The sequence below is a fragment of the Alosa alosa genome, chromosome 6 (genome assembly GCF_017589495.1).
Source record: "Alosa alosa isolate M-15738 ecotype Scorff River chromosome 6, AALO_Geno_1.1, whole genome shotgun sequence".
NCBI classification, from domain to species: domain Eukaryota; kingdom Metazoa; phylum Chordata; class Actinopteri; order Clupeiformes; family Clupeidae; genus Alosa; species Alosa alosa.
In genome coordinates, this window is record NC_063194.1 from 27,626,752 (window position 1) to 27,644,243 (window position 17,492).

The 17,492-nt window shown below is 44.3% G+C and overlaps 1 protein-coding gene across 1 annotated transcript in view; it reads left to right on the forward strand.

Annotated features, from left to right (window-relative positions):
• Positions 1 to 17,177, forward strand: part of LOC125296550 (alpha-tectorin-like) — a 30,292-nt gene extending 13,115 nt beyond the window's left edge. Inside the window, 24 exon segments of the mRNA XM_048246514.1 lie at positions 1,681 to 1,802; positions 2,024 to 2,302; positions 2,837 to 2,929; positions 3,019 to 3,169; positions 3,467 to 3,723; positions 5,442 to 5,588; positions 5,711 to 6,290; positions 6,372 to 6,955; positions 7,086 to 7,647; positions 7,730 to 8,220; positions 8,293 to 8,971; positions 9,065 to 9,261; positions 9,371 to 9,455; positions 9,458 to 9,579; positions 9,669 to 9,857; positions 9,989 to 10,278; positions 10,531 to 10,799; positions 14,189 to 14,308; positions 14,575 to 14,759; positions 15,089 to 15,249; positions 15,389 to 15,634; positions 15,774 to 15,936; positions 16,582 to 16,684; positions 17,023 to 17,177. Of these exon segments, the coding sequence (XP_048102471.1) occupies positions 1,681 to 1,802; positions 2,024 to 2,302; positions 2,837 to 2,929; positions 3,019 to 3,169; positions 3,467 to 3,723; positions 5,442 to 5,588; positions 5,711 to 6,290; positions 6,372 to 6,955; positions 7,086 to 7,647; positions 7,730 to 8,220; positions 8,293 to 8,971; positions 9,065 to 9,261; positions 9,371 to 9,455; positions 9,458 to 9,579; positions 9,669 to 9,857; positions 9,989 to 10,278; positions 10,531 to 10,799; positions 14,189 to 14,308; positions 14,575 to 14,759; positions 15,089 to 15,249; positions 15,389 to 15,634; positions 15,774 to 15,936; positions 16,582 to 16,684; positions 17,023 to 17,066 (6,119 nt within the window). The 3' untranslated portion in view covers positions 17,067 to 17,177.
• The last annotated feature ends 315 nt before the right edge of the window (positions 17,178 to 17,492 follow it).

Genomic DNA, 17,492 nt, shown 5'->3' on the forward strand with positions numbered 1-17,492 from the left:
AGCGCAAGAGGGAGAAAAACACAGAGATCTCATACCGGCGGCCGGCAGGAAGGCGTGCGTTGGGAAGTGACAGAGGCAGGTTTCCAGGTGTCCACCTGAGGAGCATCTCGCTGCAGCCTGCGGGAAGGCGGGGCCCAGCCCACATCCAAGTCAGCCATGTTTTTTTGTATTACGTCACACAGTTTAAAATTGCTGGCGGCGAGAGGGAGGCAGTCAGCAGAGAGAGCCAGAACTCGCAACGAGACTGAGCGAGCTGCTACATTCTACAAACCAGCAACTTACTGCTAAACACGTTTTATTGTGTAATTCAACACATAAACTGTGGATTCAAACCAGTGCAACAACTCGCAACAGCACCAACATGTCCATCGTCACACTACTCGTTCGTCAGATAGGAGCCAGCAAAGTTAACCACCCAGATGGCAAGAGGCTGTCGCCGGCGGACCGCTGAGGTTTTGCACATCGGTTCTACTGCGGTCCGCTGGGCTAACGAGCCGCAGCTTTGACCACCTTTTCTTTATTCATTTATACGGTGGACTGCCGGTGGCCTAACGTTACCATCGCGGGTTGCTGACAAGTAGCCTATCTACCGGTGGTCCGATAGCTGCTTGCTGGGCAGTAGCCTATATTTGAGATGAGGATATGTCTAGCTTGATCTGACCGGTTAACGTTACACAATGCATGCTTCTAGTTCACCTGTTAATAAAGCAAAATCGCCCCTTTGTAGCCGACATTTGGTTGTAATGGAGAATTCTTGCTGTTAAACTGATAGTCCATGATAATGAAACAACACACCATTCTACTTTTGAGGGCTAAATGAAATGAAATATGGCTCGTTTTACGTTTGAACACATTGTCATCAATATTTAAAATGACCACTTTTTTGAATGTGCATGTTATTGTTTCAAAACCGGAAATCAAATGAACGAAAAGGTACACGAACCCAATTACAGTAACTAGCCTAGGCCTACATGAAAAATTCCCTGTGGTTGCATGAAATGTAATTTGTGTTTAGCCTACATCATCAGTTTCTATCATCTAATATGAAACAATATACTATATAATTCGCTACCGGGCTGTCGGAAGTAAAGCCAAAGCGTATGGGGAGTGACGTAGGCAAAGAAAACATGGCTGAGTTGGATGTGGGCGGGGCTTGATGTCAAGCCTTCCCGCAGGCTGCAGCGAGGTGTACTTGGGGTCCACCTGGGCAAACGCTACCTACCATTTTATATGGTAGCCAGGTAAACTTATTGGCTAACCAATTAGGGAGTGATTATGGGGCGCTCCACCCCTTAATCCTGCTACAATCACACATATATACATACGGTATACAAATTGATTTCGTATTCCGTTGTATGGATGAAAAACGTGCCTTTTTCGCCATGTTGAAAGAAGGTGTTTACTTTTTGTTTGCCTATTTACAGTATGTGTTTTGCTTTTTCACATTATCCACTTCCTTGTCACTTGTCACACACAACACCATCAACATACAGTTGAACACAACGTACACTTCAAATGATTGGATCACCACCCACCCACCCTACATATCTCTCTATTTTTTACAGGGTTTAAAGAGTTACTTTAGTTTATGTTCTCATATCTTACATTTGCAATAAAAACATGTTTAACTGTTTACCTTGCAGAGATAATCAACAACTTATCCTTAAAATATATTTACAGCTGTATTCTACCCCTATGGACACGGAGACGTAGTGAATGGTCGTGTGGATGATGGGAGTTCCTCTGTGATCAGCCTGCTTCGACCATTCAAGTTCTTTGGAGCTACATACCAACAGATGTTTGTAAGTTCACACAAAGATATAAGCCATTTGATAATAACACATTTGTGACACTTCATTTATTAAATCATAAATAGTTAATACATGAATAAAATGGAATTAATAGATAAAATGATACTTTGGTGACCAAATGTCAAACAAAAAATGTATCATACTGCCCAATAATGAAGGTAGAGCTGAAGAACAGAGGCTTTCCTTGCCATGAACAGTTTCTGTCTTTGCAGGTGAATAACAATGGCCACCTCACCTTTGACAGTGCCTGGTACAGTTACATCCCTTTCCAGTTCCCTGCACATGGGCACAGAGATCTTATTGCCCCATTCTGGACCGACCTTAACAACGAAGACAACGGCAACATATCCTACCGGCAGTACACCAGTGGCAGTGTTCTACAGCAAGCCACTACAGACATTAACCAGTACTTCCCTGGGCTGAACTTCTCAACCTCCTGGGTCTTTGTTGCAACATGGGACAGAGTGGCATACTTTTCCAATGCAGGAGCAGTAAGTCATTCAAATACACACACCTGTATGTTTGTGTACAAGTGTAATTTTAGCCAGCTGTGCAGTATGTATGTAAACCTCTGTCCAGATGCATTAAGACAGTGTTTCTCAAACTTTCAAGCTTACATAGGCAGTGTTGCAGAACTGTTTGGATGTACATACAAGTTGGTTCGATATGGCAAACAGCTCATCTATATATATTTTACGTCTGCTCGTGGACCATTTGGGATAGCTTGTGGACCACAAGTGATTCCCGGACCACACCTTGAGAAACATTGCCTTAAGAGACATGTTAGCGACAAACACTAACATCCATTGTTTTTAGCCTACTTGCTAGCATGTCTGCCTTCAAATCCAAGGTGCTGGAAGTTGCGGATTTGAGCCTGGGCAGATGCAGGGCTGAGCAGCCTGGTTGAGACAGCATAAGAATAACAAATTAATATATTAAAATGTGTATATTTTGCGAAGAGTGACAAAACCTGTATGCTGTATGCAGAGTTTGCAGACATAATAACACTGAATGATATACTCTAGGAAACATCATTCCAAGTGGTTCTGATCTCTGGTGGTCAATACACTTTTGTCCTGATGAACTATGGTGCCATTGCCTCAACCAATAATGTGCAGGTACAAAAAACACATTAATTCTGATATGGATGGGAGGAGAAACAAATTGATAATTAACTCAAATTTCAATCCATCCATGCTGTTTTCAGGCTGGCTACGACACAATCAACTCTACTCATCATTTTTCAATTCCTATATCTTTCGGGAACTTCACAAATTTCATACTCTTAAGCAACGTTAACATACCAGGTCGCTGGGCCTTCAGAACAGATCATGTTTCACGGGACTGTCAATACAATGGTATGATTTACTTCTGCTGTTGCAAGTCTAATTTTCTGCAAATACATTGTCGAAACTTGTAAAATTAAACCACCACCACCAGTTTTTTAAGTGAAACATTAGTGATACAAGTAGTAAATTGGAAAAAGTCAGATAATGAAATGAAAACTTGGGATTTTAAACACATCACACATTCTGACTTATATTGCAGTACAATATGAAACATGATCACTGTGGGAGTATACTAAAGTGGCATTTAATACGGTGTGAACGTTGGTTGGAGGACACTAACTGTATGCACAACTGGAACTCCTTCAGGCTCATCTGTGCAGGTAGGGGACTCTTTCTGGAGAGATGCCACCTGTCAGCAGAGATGCACCTGCGTCAGTGGAGGCCTCCTCCAGTGCCAGCAGCAGCCCTGCAGCTACTCCCAGGCGTGTCGTCCAGCATCCTTCCAGTACTCCTGCCAGAATATTCAGCGCCGCACCTGCACCATCTCTGGAGACCCCCACTACTACACCTTTGACGGGAAAGTCTTTCACTTCCAGGGAACCTGCACATACGTCCTCTCAGAGGTATTATACTTTCAGTGCCTTTAAACATACACTCTAAAAAATGCTGGGTTATTTTTTCAACCCAAACGCTGGGTTGAGGCTGTTGGGTCATTTTGTTTGGTTGTTTTTACTCATATTGGGTCATTTCTGTAACCCAGCTTGCTGGGTTGATAGTTTATCACTGCTGGGTTGATAGTTTAGGGCTGTGCTGCCTCCTGTCCCCACCTGACGTGGAGTACACTACCCAGCACCAGGGTGACTTCAACACAGCTGCATAGTTACTTGAAGGTTAAGGGGAAAAAAATCGTCAGGCAGGCAGGCAGGCATATTCTTTCAACCGTCAAGTCCAGCAGCTGTCAAAATGCAATGGAAATCAGGTGATTTCGGAAGGTATGTATCTGCTTTTATTTATTTTTATCCAGACGGATTTTAAAAGTTCACCCAGAGACATACCCTTCGTGATATCAAGGAATATTCTGCTGGAATAACCTTTACAACGAACTACAATTAGCATACCCTGGGGATCAATAAAGTATCTATCTATCTATCTATACCAGCAGCTGGTAGGTAACGTTAGCAGACTTGGAAACTATGCTAATTAAATATGCTTCGTGGCTAACGTTTGTCAACTAGCTAACACAGTCGAAGGAATGTCTTCACAACACGTAACTTACGATAATAATCATGCCAAACAACATCTTATTAAATCATTCAGGGTAGCCTCATATTATAGCCATGTAACCTACTGGGTGGTTCTTGGTGGTAACATTAACTTGGATTCACTAATTGAATAATGTGTTAACATTAGCTAGCTAACGTTAGCACTGCTGAACTTATGTTTGTCAGCCTAATGTTAGGCTAATGGTAATGTTAGTGTTATCAAGATCTGTCATAAACGCACGTTTTGTAAGCTATTACCGGTATTATGTTTAAAACAACTCCATAATATTAGGTGGTCATGGTTTCCGAGTGTGCTGCACTAATAATTTGTCTCCTGGTGGATTTTTGTGTCTGTCAATATAATTCACTGGTTCATGCAAAAGTCTTCACATAAAGTGCTGTAGCTAACAGTGATTAAAATGCACTCTTTTTTTCTATGATTGACAGGGCTGACCCCCAAAACGGACTTTGGAATCTGCCTGCCTTCATGGAAGTGTCACAAGCATTTTATACTAGGCTATCTATTAAAAAATAAAGAAAACTATCAAATGAATAATTGTGTCGACCTGTTTTATTTCATTCCATGGCTTTTGATGGCCATTTGATAGACTGTTTATACCATGCCTAAAGCTGTTAACAGAAGGTGTGACTTTCAAGTAAGTAAATACAAACTTTGAGTTATTGAAAGTTTGTAACAGCAGAGTATTTTAAAAATCAACCAGTAGTTTTTGGGGATTTGGTTACATAACCCAAACATTACGTAACTTTAAACTAAACAGTTGTGTCAACATAACCCAACATATTGGTTAAATTTCAACCCAGTTGTTGGGTCAAATTTAGTAACCCAATTTGCTTGGTTAAGATAACCCAATGCTGTGTTGGACCCCATTTTACTCAGCGGCTGGGTTGAAAACAACCCAGTTTGGGTTGTTTTCAACCCAGCATTTTTTAGAGTGTATGGGTTTAATAAGTTTCTTTATTAATATATTTGTTTGGGGGCTTAAGACTTAATAAGTTTCTTTATTAATATGTTTGTTTGGGGGCTTAAGACTTAATATTTTCACTGAAATGTCTGCTAGGCTTGTGGCAATGGACTGCCGTACTACCGGATTGAAGGGAAGAATGAACATCGGGGCAGCACACATGTGTCTTGGACCCGTCTTGTAAGAGTGTGGGTTTATGATGAGGAAATTGAACTTGTCAAAGACCATCATTACCAAGCAATGGTAAGTACAACAAGAATACAAACTAAATGTTCCCAGGCATCAAATTCACAATTTTCAAACAAGGTTCAAACTGTTCTTCTCCAAATGGCCCATTGTTAATGGTAGCAATCTCCTTCCTTCAGGTGAATGGTAGCTTTGTGACAACCCCATTTACCCTCCGAAATGGGTCCATCCGAGTCTACCAATCAGGTTTCTCTGTGGCTGTCAGTACAGACTTTGGCCTGCTGGTCACCTACGATGCCAATCACTATGTCAGAATCTCAGTACCCTATGAGTACCAGAATGCAACCTGTGGCCTGTGTGGCAACTTCAACCACCACCCTCAAGATGACTTCCGAACCCACGGTGGGCAGCTTGTGAGCTCAGACGTGGAGTTTGCTAACAGCTGGAAGGCAGAAGGGGACACTGACCCTGGCTGCCAGGACGTGCGATGTGCAGGACTTGCTTGTGCTTCCTGTACCCATAGCCAAAGGACTCTTTATGGAAACACGGCCCACTGTGGTATCTTAAGCAACAGTGCCGGTCCATTTGCCTCCTGTCACTCAAGGCTGTCTCCACAGACCTTCGTAGAAAACTGTGTGTATGATCTGTGTGTGGGTGATGGCTACCAGCCCATTCTCTGCCAAGCACTCAATGTGTACGCTGCCCAGTGCCAACAAGAGGGCATCCAGTTGGGCCAGTGGAGAAGCCAGGGATTCTGTGGTGGGTGCTGACTCTGTAAATATACTGTATCCAGTAAGCCGTTTTGGCAAGCGTTCAATTTACTAATTTTTGTTTCCACAGAAATCCCCTGTCCTGCCAACAGTCATTTTGAATCACAAGGAACTGGATGCCCTGCAACCTGCAGCAACCCCAACGCCCCCCAGAATTGCCCTCTGCCCAGCCAGGAGAGCTGCATCTGCAATGCTGGCTATGTCCTAAGCGGTGGGGAATGCGTTCGGCAGAGTGACTGTGGCTGCACCTTTGAGGGGCGGTACTACACAGCTGGGGAGACAGTGGTGCTAGACCAGGACTGTGGGAGACGTTGCAACTGTACTCAAGGGTCAATGATCTGCCAGGCACACAGCTGCAGTGAGCTTGAGGTGTGTGGGGTCCACGGTGGGGTGCGGGGTTGCAGACCTGTCAGCTACTCCACCTGCTGGGTGGAGAGCTTTGGGTCCTACCGCACTTTTGATGGACAGACCTTCCACTACCCAGGTGCCTGTAGTCTGACGCTGGCTAGGGTCAGGGGACAATCTGAATTACCTCACTTTCAAGTAACTGTTGAGAAAGTTCCCACAGGCCCAAGAGATTTTGACAGACATCTGAAGTTTGAAGCAGAAGGAACACAAGTCTCGGTGGAGATGGGAGAGGGAGCCACAACTAAGGTACAGGATCTATTTTTACCCACTTAAAAGAAATAGAGATACCCAAATAGTGTGTCTGATACAGCTACTGATTACAGTTCCAATACCATGATATACATCTGTAAGTATAAACCTAATGTTCTCCCTTTAGGTGGATGGGCAAACAGTGGGCCTTCCGTTCAGCGTCAGCCCCGGTCATATTAGCATCTACCACAGCAGTGTAAAGGGTGTTGTCATAGAGACCAACTTTGGAGTGCTGGTGAGAGCTGACTGGCCACATGTCATCCGTATCACTGCTCCAGGCAACTACAACGGCACTCTGGGAGGCCTGTGTGGAAATCTGAATGGGGACCTTCATGATGACTTCCTCTCCCCCACTGGAATTCCCCTCAACGACTCTCAGCAGTTTGGGGACAGCTGGAGAGATGGCTCCCTGTCAGCACACTGTGTAGAACCTCAGGTATGGGAACCTGGACACTACCAGAACACCAGCCAGTTCAGGGAGCTCTGTGGCATTATGGGATGGGGACATGGGCCTTTTGGCCAGTGCCAAGCAAGTCTTGACCCCTGGAGCCGAATTGAAGACTGTGTCCAGACTCTAGTGAGGACCCAAGGTGCTCGAGAGGGACTGTGTGAGGCACTGCGTGGCTACTCCCTGCTTTGCCAACAGAGTGGCATCACAGTAGGGGAATGGAGGAACATCACTAACTGTGGTAAGTGTGATAACATACTATAATAAATATATGGGAAAAGAAACTATTTGAAATGGAACTGACCTGTCATTCCTTTTTATAGAGGCAACTTGCCCAACTAACAGCCATTATGAGCTATGTGGTACGTCCTGTCCAGCTTCCTGCCCAAGCCTGTCTTTCCCCTTCCTGTGTACCCAGCAGTGCCAGGAGGGGTGCCAGTGTAATGACGGGTTCCTCCTGAGTGGGGATCGCTGTGTGCCACCCACAGGTTGTGGCTGCCACCACGGTGGGCGTTACAGACAGAGTGGAGAGCGCTACTGGTACGGCGAGGAGTGCCAGTTCCTGTGCCAGTGTAATGGCATTACTGGGCAGTCGCATTGCACCACCTCTTCTTGTAGTGCTCAGGAGTCTTGTCGAATTGTGGAAGGACAGTATGGCTGCCATCCCAAACCTGAGGCCACCTGCTCGGCCTCTGGAGACCCACACTACACCTCCTTTGACAGACGCACCTTTGACTTCCAGGGCACTTGTCGTTACGTCCTGGCATCAGTGTGCAATGGAACACAAAGTGAATCTGTCACATGGGTGATTACAGTAATCATCAGGCTTGAAGTTTGCATAATGTGCTTGAAATTTGCCAAACAAGTTTGTTAAGTAAAAAATGAGGATAAGTAAGCCCAGTGGTATCACCTCTATCTGTTTTGTATATAAGCCCTTTCAAGTGAAATTGGTAAAACAAGTTACATAAATGTCTGTCACAAAAAAACCTTCTGACTTCAGGTGAATGGGGAGACAAGAAACTTGCCGATCGTTCTTGATCAGGGAAGAGTGTCAGTGTATGCCAACGGGCTTCACACATTTGTGAAAACAGACTTTGGTCTAACTGTCAGTTATGACGGCCGGTGGGTGTTGGACATCACAGTACCATCCAACTACAGTGGAGCTACATGCGGCTTGTGTGGCAACTTCAACGGTTTCCAGGGTGATGACTTTACGGTCCATAACGGCAGTTCAGGCTCTGTTGCCCTCTCTGTCTCTGAGTTTGGAGACTACTGGAAGGTTGATGACGGCATTCCCTGTACTGGAGGATGTGGAAACTCCTGCCCAGTGTGCCAAGATGACTGGACAGCCCGTGCCATGTGTGAGCTACTCAGAGCTAGCAATGGACCACTGAGCTTCTGCCATTCCCATGTGGACCCCCAGCCATTCTTCAACGACTGTGTCTTTGACGTGTGCTTGTCTGGTGACAGAAGCGAAGTCCTCTGCCGTGCAATGGAAGCATATGTCAGCGCATGCCAAGAGAAAAATGTCATTGTCTACCCCTGGAGACAGAACTCCACCTGCCGTAAGTTTCTAGGACTCGAACTGAATTACACTCATTGATTCTTTTGGTTGATTCAAATGTCTGAAAAGTAATGAAACATACCTGTGTCAACAGAAATGGAGTGTCCAGAAAACAGCCACTACGATCTGTGTGGCACAGAGTGTGGGCACACCTGTGCCAGCAGCATTGATGCCAGCTGTGACAGGACGTGTGCTGAGGGCTGTTTCTGCAATGATGGATTTGTGAGGAGCGGGGGGCGCTGTGTGCCTGTGGAGCAGTGTGGCTGTCTTTATGATGGCTTCTACTTTGATGTAAGCAGAATTTGACCAAGAGGATGACGTGTCTCTCACACACAGTAATTCTATTACCTCATAACCATTAGCAAGTAAATTAAATCTCAGTGTTATTTGTGTTTGTTAGATCGGAGAACAGTTCTGGACACAGGACTGTTCACAGCGCTGTGAGTGTTTTGCCCCCAATGACCTTCGCTGTATCCAGTCCTCTTGCCCCCAAGTCAGGAATGCTCTGTCAAAGATGGCCACCGGGGTTGCTATGGTCGCCTGTCAGCCTGCACGGTCTGGGGAGACCCCCACTACTTCACCTTTGATGGGGCTGTGGCTCACTTTCAGGTAGGACAGACAGTACGGAAATCTAAAAATGAAACTGAAAGTGAGATCTTAAATCCTGGAGGATTTATTTCCAGAACATCTATTTCCAGGGCACCTGTGCTTATGAGATTGCCCACACCTGTGGCAACATGAGTGATGATGCCTTGACCTTCCGCGTAGTAGCCGCTAACAGTCACCGTGGCAACTTAATTGTGTCTTTTGTGTCCACTGTGGATGTGTGGCTCTCTCGGGGAGGAGTTCAAAGTCACATCACCATTGGACAGAACAGGAGAGTCAAGGTACAAGGTTTCAAACTGTGGTACTTCTCTGATTGTGCACAAAATGGTCTTGCCAGTGAAGACATTTTTTCAAGTTCAGTATGCAAACATGTTTGTCCCACCTCACTGTAGCTGTCTTCTGTTTGTTTTAGGTTGATGGTCAAGATAACAATGCAAACAGCATTCAGGTTGGCTCGCTGGTGCAATTGACTCGAGAGTCTGGATTTGTGGTTGTGAATGCCTCAGGGGAGATGGTGGTCCAGTTTGATGGTCGTAGTAGACTTCTAGTCAGACTAAGTCCAGATTATCACCGATCTGTGTGTGGAATGTGTGGTAATCACAATGGCAACCCAGCAGACGACAAAGTTCTGCCCAATGGCACTCTGGCCCAGACTGACAGGGAATTCGGTCAAAGTTGGAAATCAGATGCAAGCAATCCTGGGTGAGTTTGAGTTATTGGAAAAGACACAAAAAGTACACAATAGTTTAGAATTCCAAACTATGGGATTAAATGACTGAAAATTACTAGATAACCTGCATGCTCAAAAGTGTGTAATATGTCAACTGTTTGGCACACTGGCCTAAAAATCTGAGCTGTTGTCCCTGATCTTAAAGGCAAGTCTGCCAGGTACACCTTTAAAATTCACACATGCAACACGTCTGATACTTATTTCTTTCTCCTCGTCCTCCCCAGATGCGGAGCAAGTGACCAAATTGGAGACGACACGTGTGTATTTGAAGCAGAATACACAGATCTGTGCAGCATCATCACCAACAGCAGTGGCCCATTCCAGCAGTGCCACCTGCATGTTGACCCACAGGCGTACTTCACTTCCTGTGTGTACGATCTCTGTGCCTACACACCAGCCAATGGCATGCTGTGCTCAGCAGTGGAGGCCTATGAGACAGCTTGCAATGTGCTGGGGCACCAAACACCAGAATGGCGTTCTGCACTGCATTGCTGTGAGTACATCAAGTCCATATTACCTGTCATATTACCTATTACCTCACTACCTGTCTCATTGCCACTGACTGAGTCTGAATATGAACTCTAAAGTATTAGCTTCATTCCAGTTACACACAGTGACTACTCTGATCTACATAATTCATAGCCTGACGTTGTCATTCTCAAATTCTAGATATATTCTCAGAATATGAGTCTGATACTGCTCCATTGGGATGTAATTATGGGGCGTGTTTCAACCGATACAGGGGGGGAATGCCTCTGCACTCAATTGGATAGACCTAACCAATCAGAGCAACAAAATAGCTTACCGTGAGGTGTAGGAAGAAAACACGAACCATCCTTCTTCTCCACAAGTGCCTTAACATTGTTTTCTGGTCTTTTGTAAAAGTTATTGTGCCGTCAATATCTCCTACAACACTCATTAGCGAATCTAAGAGGCTATGTAGTAGGGTAGGCTATTAGGAAAAAACTGATATCCTATATCCCCTCCGTTTTTTAAAATAATTCCGTTGAACACTGATATACAAACATGTTATAAACAGCTGGGAAAGGCTGTCACAAATCCCTCAAACAGGAGGTCAGTCAGATATTTCAAACAAACGAGGGAACAACATGTCAATGCAACACGCTGTTTTCCCTTGATGAAAGTGAAACCATGAGTTTTCCCACATCTCAACTTTGGCCAAAGTTTTCAGAAATAATCGTTTTCAGTGATACAACCTCATTGAAATAATATGCATTTTCCATATTGGGTCTTAGAAGCCATCTGTCTCCTTCTAGCCACAGCGTTATTGTTGCAAACATAATCAACCTAAACGTGCTAAGATGATGTGATAGACGAGGCGCTGTTGCTCACCTGTCCATCATCGTAAAGCCCGATTTGATTGGTCCCCCCAGGTCCCAACATTTAGCAATATAATCAAACAGTACAAAAGTAATTTAAAACCCAAACCAAATCGAAAATCTTCTTTTTGATAGCCTACCACTATGCCACTCCAAACGAAACATATGTCTCACAATAAAATAATGTAAGAAATAAAGGCCTGTGCTTTGCGCAGCCTAAGTAAATAATTTTTTTTTTGAGGATTTACGGTATGTATGTATAATGATAAGCACTGCCATAATACAAACCAATATAACAAACAGGATAACTAATAACAGTTATTTGGGGAAAAATCAAGAGAACCATGTAAGCTTGTGTAGGAACATGGCTGTCTGCCTTCAGAGATACAATACCAGCTTATGGTAACTACCACAGGGGGTAGACCATAGGGTAGACAGACACTGCGTATAGACCTTTTACACACTTCCGTATTTTCTCATCAATGACGGGTAGTGGAACTTCCTGTTATCGTAGTGGCAGATGTCAGATGTGAGCTGACAGTTTTCATAACATTTCTCCACGTTGCTCTGACGGATTTGTATTATTCTTGCTGTATATATATTGTACAAAAATCTAGTTTATTATTAAAGTGACATGGTTGCTGTCAAAATTCACCAGCGTTAGTTTGAACACATTTTTTAAATATAATTGTTTGGGATGAATGGGAGTCAATGGGAGCCGCAAATCTCAGATAGCGGTGACCAAGGAACATTTTGCCGGATTGCGTGACATTGGTGCTTTGGTAGGGTAACCAGACTTGCAGTAAAACTCTAATGTTAGCTGCCATTTCTCCATCAACAAAGCATAAAACGGAACTGGGTTTCACACTTCATTGGTGTATTTCTGGTTTTTGAAAGGTCTATTACAGTCTACAGAGAGCAGACTTTGATAAAGTGGACAGGGCCATTGATAGACCTTACAATATAATTTATGATCTAAACACACCTGGTTCTGCCTATGCGTATGTGTAATAATTCTGCAATTAAGCTACGTATTCAAATTCAAAGAACTTTATTTTTCCGTTAGGAAAAGTATCAGTGTACACATACGTGTCAGGCCCAGAACCGAAAGAGGCAGAACTTTCCCGAACCGTAGCCTATATTCCCCGGGGATCCCGCCCCCCTCTCACCAGGCTGCCAACCATGAGCGTGCCCGGGGTTATGCATAGCGCGGGCACTCCCTGATTGACAGCCGGTCGCTACAATACTAATGAGTGATTCCTGCTCCAATCCAATTATTTTACTGCTCATTGTTATAATTTTGTTCAATGGGTTGCGATGAATATTGGATAGTGCACCAAACCAGGCTGAGATATTAACGGTGACTATGGATTCAATGAAACATCTGTAGAAAGCTGTCAGTACTGATCGGTATACATGGAGTTTTGTGCACATTTTCCTCAGGAAGAAGAGGCATTGCTGAGACTTTGCGTAAATTGCTTGTGTGTTTGGTTGGAAGGTGAGTTTGTGGTCAATTATTGACCCCGAGGTATCTCTAAGTCTCCACCCTCTATATTGGATGATTGTTGACTGACAGAGTGGGAATGCTGGGTGGTTCCTTACGGAAGTCGATGACCAGCTCTTTTGTCTTGAAGGTTTTGAGGTTGAGGAAGTTCTGCCTGCACCAATCAGCAAAAGAATCAATGTCAGCCTGTAGTTGTTCCTATGAGTGAGTGGTGTCCATGATCGCAGTGTTGTCCGAGTATTTAATGTATGTTATATCTGGGTTAGTACTCCTACAGTCATTTGTGTATAGTGTGTACAGAACTGGTGAGATAACAGAGCCTTGTGAAGCTCCTGTGGAGATAGTCCTGGATGAGCTGAGGTGGCCATTGGCTCGGACTCTCTGGTGTCTACCTGTCAGAAAGGAGAGGACCTAGAGGATCAGGTGTGGGTTAACATCCATCTGAAGTAGTTTCCGACCCATCAGGTGGGGCTGCACAGTGTTAATGTTGTGGTCCTCTGCCATAGTTACAGTCTTTTGTCCCAGTAGTGGATGATGTTGAATTAATGGGGAGACCCACCAGTGTTTTAATGCCTCGCCAGGCGTCCCTGGCTTTGCCATCCTGGAAGGGTTTCTCAACTGTCTCCTTGTATCCTCTTTTCGCTGCTTTAATTTGGTTGTATAGCTTATTTCGAAATGAGTTTGGACTCAATTTCATTTCCTGGGTTGAATGCTATTTTCTTTTCATTCAGAGTTGATTTCAGGGCTTTTTGTGATCCAGGGCTTATTGTTAGGGAAGACTTTAACAGTTTTTGTGGGAACAATCATTTCCTCAAAGAAAGTGATGTAGTGAACAACCACCTCAGTGGCTTCTTTGAGGCTGCTTCCCTGGGTTAACACCTCCCAGTCTGTGTAATCAAAGCAGCTCTGAGTCTTCGCCACAGTTTTTCTCCCGCTTCTTAACCACACCATCTCACTGCAGTGTTGTGTGGTAAGCAGGGAAAAGATGGACAACATTATGATCTGCAATACTGAGAGTCATCATGTGTTTTTGAGCAGCTGCAGTTGACCCTTGTGAAGAGCTGGACTGCACTGAGGATGAATGGTGTGGCCAGAAGGATGGAGTCTACGGCTGCTTCTGCAATGAGGATCACCCGAGACCTCAACCTGAGCGCTATGGTAAGGTTTCATATGATCTACTGCTGTTATGGACACTGCATGTTGAACAGAAGTGTTTTAAATTTCATTATATTCCTCCCCTTTCTCCTTTTTTCATTTTCCCTCTATCCCTCACCTATTCATGTCTTCCCCCCACTATCTCCATCTCTCTCTCCATCTCCCTCTCTCACCTATTCATGTCTTCCCCCCACTATCTCCATCTCTCTCTCCATCTCCCTCTCTCACCTATTCATGTCTTCCCCCCACTATCTCCATCTCTCTCTCAGACTCTGTTGAGTTCTGTTCCAGCAGCACAGGCACCATGTCTTTGTCTCGCTGCCAGCTGTTTGAGGCAGGCTTCTTGTCTGACACCCTCCGCCTCAACGACCCCAGCTGCAACGGCACACTCCAAGATGGCAGAGTGGAGTTCCTCTTCGACAATGACAACCACGTTTGTGGAACCTCGCTAAGGGTACAACAGCTTTCCCTTCTCACTGGTCTAGTTTTCCTCCTAAATGTGAAAGGAACACCTAGTCATGTTTTTCAATGCATATGAATAATTGCTGCTCTTGGTCAGTACAGTAAACAATTACATGAGGAGCTCTTCTTTGGTGGAGTATTATCTTTAGGTATTGTTCTGTAAGCAAAGCAAAAAGACCTTTACCCCTCTGGAAGTCCTCCAAAGAGCAGTCTAAATATCTTTACTGAGAACTCACCCCAGAACATAGATGAAAATATTTGGTAGAACATCATGGTTGTCATGGACATTTACCCCTGCATGTGCTGTGTGTTGGCCAACAGAGCAACAGCACCCACTTCATCTATGAGAACTCCATCCATGGGGAGGCCAACTCAGCCAGCGGTCCCATCAGCAGAGAGAGACGGATAAACCTGCTCTTCTGCTGTGTCTACCCCCTCACACAGACCCTCTCCATGAACATAGAAATCAATCCATTGGAGAGGTTTGTTCTTCCCTCTATCATAGACACTCCATGTCCACGCTTTACTTCATGTTAGTTTGTAGTGACCAAACACAATCATAACACTTCATATGAACTGAATTCTACTATTCATCAGTAATCTATGTGTTTGTTTCTTCAGCCGTATCACTAAGAAGCTACCAGGAGGGGAAGGAAGCTACCATGTCCGTATGATTCCCTATGAAGATGCAGGATTCTCCCATGCGTTCTCTGGGAGGGTGAATGTGGTGGTGAACCAGCAGATATATGTGGCTGTCCAAGTGGAAGGACTGGACAGCCGACAGATCGCCACGGTGATTGACTCGTGCTGGGCCACTCCTATCAATCAGCCAGACTACCACATCCGATGGGACCTCATCAAAAACGAGTAAGAGACGCAGACCTACAACACACCTACTACTAGACTCACCTGTTAATTTCCCTGTTCCCCATCACCTGTTCTACCCTACTATTAAACACATAAGGCTTGCTGTTATCATCACATGGATGTGTATCTCTCTTTCTAGGTGTGCTAACCCCAATGACAATACAGTGGAGCTGGTGGAGAATGGGGTCAGTACAACAGGCCGATTCTCCTTCAAGATGTTCACCTTCAATGCAAACTCCTCCAAGGTTTACCTGCACTGCAGCATCCACCTGTGCTTGGTGGCAAACAATGACTGCACAGCCGTAAGTTCAACACATGTAAACTACAGCAGTGGGAAGTTATGGTGATAAATGGGAAGTTATAGTGGCTAAGGAGCCGGGCTAGCAAGTAGTAACCAGAAAATAAAAAACCCTGACTTCCTGGTCCGTTCGATCTTGCAGCGCTGCGCAGATCTGGCTGAACGTAAGGCATGTTTGTATTGTAAGATTCAGCTAGATCTGCGCAGCGCTTCAAGATCGGATGCGCCTGCTGATCTGACGATACCGGACCAGGAAGCCAGGGAATTTTCTTCCTGCAAATACAGGTCTTGTTATAACCTCTCTGTACACTTCTAAAAGTTTACAATACTTTAGTTTGTCTGTAGCCTACTCTGTAGAGACCCTCACCCCACTACCATAGAAGTGTAATTATATTTTGAGTATTGTCGGTAGTATAAAATAACATTTGTTTTTTGACGTGCTCCCTACCCCCTTAGTCTTCACTGTAAGCTCATTCAGTGATAATGCAAATAAACGGTCTTGTTCAAAACTCCACCAATTAACGTAATTTGGCTCTCAAACAAGTTTGAAGTTGTTAACTACCGGTACCATAAATAGGCCTAGGTTGTAAAAAGGACATCTATTCTGAGCTGGTCCAGCAACATTTCCTCTTTCTCTTCCTGTTTACAGCACTGTTACCCAGGTTACCATCAGAGGCATCGACGTTCTGTTGATTTCCATGACAGCGCCTCCATCTCACTGGGGCCTCTGGTTTTGGCCAATGGCAATGAAGGTAAATAAAGATGATTTAACACTGACTGTTTGTCATTTACTGTAATTATTGTGGTCTGAAATTGTTCCCTTTGTTCCAAATATAATTCAGCAATGCATGACAACATCCATAACTTTAACAGCTGAGAAAACAGCATCTTTACTATCACTATGACACTAGTTTTGCTGGTGTTGTTGCAGTTTGTCAGTTTGTTCACCTGTAAAGATTTCACTTCACACTGCTCTCATAGTGGCTGCCTCCATAACTGGAATAGGCTACCAGAAAACGTGCCTCCTATTAGCAACATTTGACATTCTTCTATCTATTATCTCATTTCTTTTTTTCTTTTCTTTTTCCAGAGGGGAGAAACATGTTTGTCCCACAGCCTGTGAGGGGTGTCTAAGGCCTCGGATCTGACCGCATCTCTGATGGTCCTGCTCCTCTCTGTTCTCCCTCTCAGGGCTCTGCTCATCTAACACACACAACACAACACAACACAACACACAGCACAGCTATATAAACAGCTACACAACCTAACACAACACACAGCATAGTTACAACAGCTACACAAGAAGCTAGACAAGAATCACAGATTTATGTCCCTTTGTGTGAATGGAAAATATATTGGTTCATTCAACGGTGATCTTACTGAGACAAGTATGCACAATTGTATTCAGTGTCTTTATAAAGGACTATTGTGACACTCAGTGAACAGTAACCACAGTAATGGGAATAGGTGAAGGACATATGGGTGGACCAACAGAAAAGACAGTCTGGTTATCTAATTAATACTATACGCATTGTGATTTAAAATTGCTGAGGGGTTTTC